Below are 3640 nucleotides of genomic sequence, written 5' to 3'. Positions count from 1 at the left end.
TCGTGTTATTAGTCAATATTCTTCATTTATCTTTCTTATTTATTTTTTCCAGGGCTGACACCATATTGGGCACTGCTGGTGACGTCACACCAAGCCCCAAATTATAGTTATAAGGCTCATCCATTCTATAGTCAGAGAGTGTCTCTGTTATTACTTTTAATTGTGTAAGTGTAAAGATTCACTATAGAGGTCAACAGGAGAGGAGCCACACAACCAGGAACATTACTCCATAGAGAAAGCCCACAAGATGAAGCTCTTTGGATCCTTCCTCAAAAAGTCAATGATAGCTTTTAATTTCATTATCTGTTTGGCTGGTGCTGCCCTCCTGTTACTGGGTTTCTGGATCCGCTTCGACGGCGGCTCCTTCCTGAACGTGCTCGATGAAATCAGGGACGCGCCCAGGGAGGTCAGGCTGATAATGAACGTGAGCTACCTACTGATGGGGTTGGGTGGGGCCCTGTTCATTATTGGTTACCTGGGATATCGTGGAACCAGGAAGGAAAGCAGGCCTATGCTGCTCTGTTACTTTGTCATAGTGTTGGTGTTGTTCCTAGCGCAGGGCATGATCGCGGCAGTAACGCTGGGAATGAATTCAACCTGGACGGAAAACCTTCTGACCCAGGTGAGCAACAAAGCTTTGGCAAACCTAAAACATGTCTACGGAGACTCCGACAAGGACGAACTCACAAATCTGTGGGACACGACTATGGCTAGGCTACACTGCTGTGCAGTCAACGACTACAGAGACTTCATTGGTTCTCGATTTTACAATCTCACCTCGTCGTTCCCATGTCGGTGCTGCTTTCCAAAAGTTGAAGGTGAGGACAAATGTGACAATCAACATGAGAACATATGTGACGAGCAACTTGCAGATGTTGCAAAGGATACAATAATTGGCTGCCTCCCCCGGTTAAGAGCACTGATCGAAAGTAACTTAATTTATATTGCATTCGCTGCCCTGGTCCTCTTAGCAGTGGAACTCTGTGCTATGGCTGTCTCCATGACCCTATACTTCAAGATAAAGGAAAAGCAGAACAAGAAACGTATAAAGAAAGCTGAACGAAGTGCTGCAAAAGGACTGTCCCATGGCCCATAGGGGACATCTTCGGGTTTCTGTAGTGTATGGAAGCTTGATGTACAAATACTGTACATCACAGACATGACGCAGGGACTTACCCCCAAACCAACCACTGATGCTGGGTGCCAATCAGGGAGGCATTTTTTGTAGTATTTGGTATGACTTGGCTGGGTATCAAACCCTGTCCTCCCAATCTCAGGGCGAACACTCTAACCACTAGGCCACTGAGGTGGTAGAGTAACGGACTGGGACAGTTCATATTTTGCAATCATCAGAATGTTACCAATCGATGCCTTTCAAGAATGTGCTGTATTTATTGAGATTGGCACGCTATCATGATGGTTAATGCACATTAAACCTCTATAATATGACATCCCAGGTGTGGAAGGGCCTCTACATGGCAAAGACTGACGTCTTCTCCCTGTGCATCATCATCTGTGCTGTGATTTAACAGATCGGCACTCATTGACGCATTCAAACGCAAACTGGTCACCTACAATATCACAGGGTGGAGTTTGTGTCTGTCAGGGAGGAGGCAACTGCTGGAGAAGACCAAGACACTTCTTCACATCCTCTCAGACGACCAGGAGCTCTAGGGAGTGCGGAAGACATGCTGGCTGTCAAACCTTCAGAATTGGCGCCTTCCAGCTGGCGTGCAGATGGATCAAGTAATGCGTGATGACCACCAGCTCCACCCATCACAAATATTTTTCCCCTCTCCACTCAACTCGGAAAGAACGCTTACCGGTGGCTGCAACTCAAAACTGGCCCCTGTAAAAAGTCAAAGACAAAGACTAACCCCCCTGACCTGTTTACTGTACTTTTTTTCCTTCTGATTTCTGATTGTCATATGACGTTTTGCATAGTATTGCTGTATATTTGTCTGTCTTTAATGTCTTAATGAAATGAGTACAAAGGACCCCAATGTAAATAAGCCATAGTGCTTTATTGGTTTGAATCCAATTAGTAGACATTGTATCTGAACTGTACTATCTTGTGCTTTTCCTATGCAAGCTGCTAATAAAGTATTCAATCAATCAGTCAATGCCAATTCCCAATTGTGTAGCCTACAGTAGTCCCTTGCCACTGATGACCCATACTGGTGTTTGGTTTTGGGCAGGGTGTAGATAACCACATGTCTCTTGCCAGCTGCTTCCTTTCACCTGAGGGATTTCACTGGGAGGGCAAAACAGAAACACCAGTCTGGCTCCTGACAGATGTGGGCTCCACTGAACACTACTTTTGTTTAAACACTTAAACTCTAATATAATTATATATATATATACCAGACCCCAGGGGTCTGTACACCAAATCCCTTAGCTTTGGATTAAAAGCGTCTGCTAAATGCCTAAACTGTAAACTGCGAAGCATATATATAACCTATAACTTTCAACCTGGAGAGATTGACACAGATTTTGGTTCTTAAATCTAATAGGAATTTACCTTTTATTTCAGTAAGGACATTTTATTAAGGGATTAGCATTATCTCTTTGCAATAAAAAAATAAAATAAAAATTTAACATAAACTTGGGATCTTTTTTTTAATACTTTATTGTGTCAAAAACATGTAACATTCACTTTAAATGCATTTTAATTTCATTTGACATATCCTTACATGTAACATTCCCTTTAAATGCCTTTTCCATTTCTTTTCATTTTACACATCAGTACATGTTATGTCCCTATGTTAAGGACATTTTGACCCTTTTTTTTGCGTAGTCAAAAAAAAAAATCGTTAACTATTTACAGATCACTACTTTGTTATTTCCATTTCTTATTAATTTGAAAATGAACTGTTATAAAAACTAACAAAACCTGATTCTGTTCTAGCATAATAGCTCAAAGATACATTCAATTGCATTCTGTCCTGAACGTTAATCATATATTGGTCTCTCCAATTTCCATTCCAGCAAGTTATGCTATTTATTTTCACCAGTATTATACTGGCACTGTAGTGAAAACATCGTGATAGCTTTTGATCATGGGTAAATACTGTAATGTGGGTCTGAGCAAAAAGGGGTTGCAAGTAGATATAGGAAAATAGGAAATCTAATTAGGTTGCAACAATATAATTAGGTTGCAACAATAACAGTGGTTTCTCCACCACGATGTATCTGCGCGAAAACAGATACGATCATCATATGATAAGATCATTGTTGTCTCCATCTCTCACAAAATAGATTCTGTCTCCGCAGATGAGATATGCATAGAGGAAATGATTCACGGAACGTATTGCATTATACAGTATGTACTGTATGCTTCAGCCTACAACATGTGTGTGTGTACAAGGGCAGGCCCGTGTGTGTGTGTATGTGTGTGTGTGTATGGGCTGTATTGGGGGGTACTAAAATAGCCTGGAGATATTATTTATATCATCACTGTTGAATCATCAAATGAAGTATCATATCGTTGCTGTAAGGCAGAAACATCTTATGCCCATGTTTATTTATTTTTTCTCATAAAATAATTCCATAGTTCATACAAGAATGTCCCACAAAAGTAGTGAAGATAGCTGATCTATAATCGACCCGTTGTGAGCGATTTCACTATTTGAAAAATAAT

General features: G+C 40.9%; 1 protein-coding gene across 1 annotated transcript; it reads left to right on the top strand.

The window, feature by feature from the left end:
- Positions 1–247: 247 nt before the first annotated feature.
- Positions 248–1674, top strand: LOC308294135 (tetraspanin-1-like; the record flags this gene model as incomplete). The annotated part of the gene is made up of 2 exons (XM_080736859.1): positions 248–795; positions 1533–1674. 2 exons carry the CDS (start codon positions 248–250, stop codon positions 1672–1674), a joined length of 690 nt encoding a protein of 229 aa, XP_080592985.1.
- Positions 1675–3640: the final 1966 nt, after the last annotated feature.

Source organism: Nannobrachium achirus (assembly GCF_963921795.1).
Source record: "Nannobrachium achirus genome assembly, chromosome: 11".
NCBI lineage: Eukaryota > Metazoa > Chordata > Actinopteri > Myctophiformes > Myctophidae > Nannobrachium > Nannobrachium achirus.
Note: the sequence above shows the minus strand (reverse complement) of the source record. Positions and strands in the feature narration are given on the sequence as shown.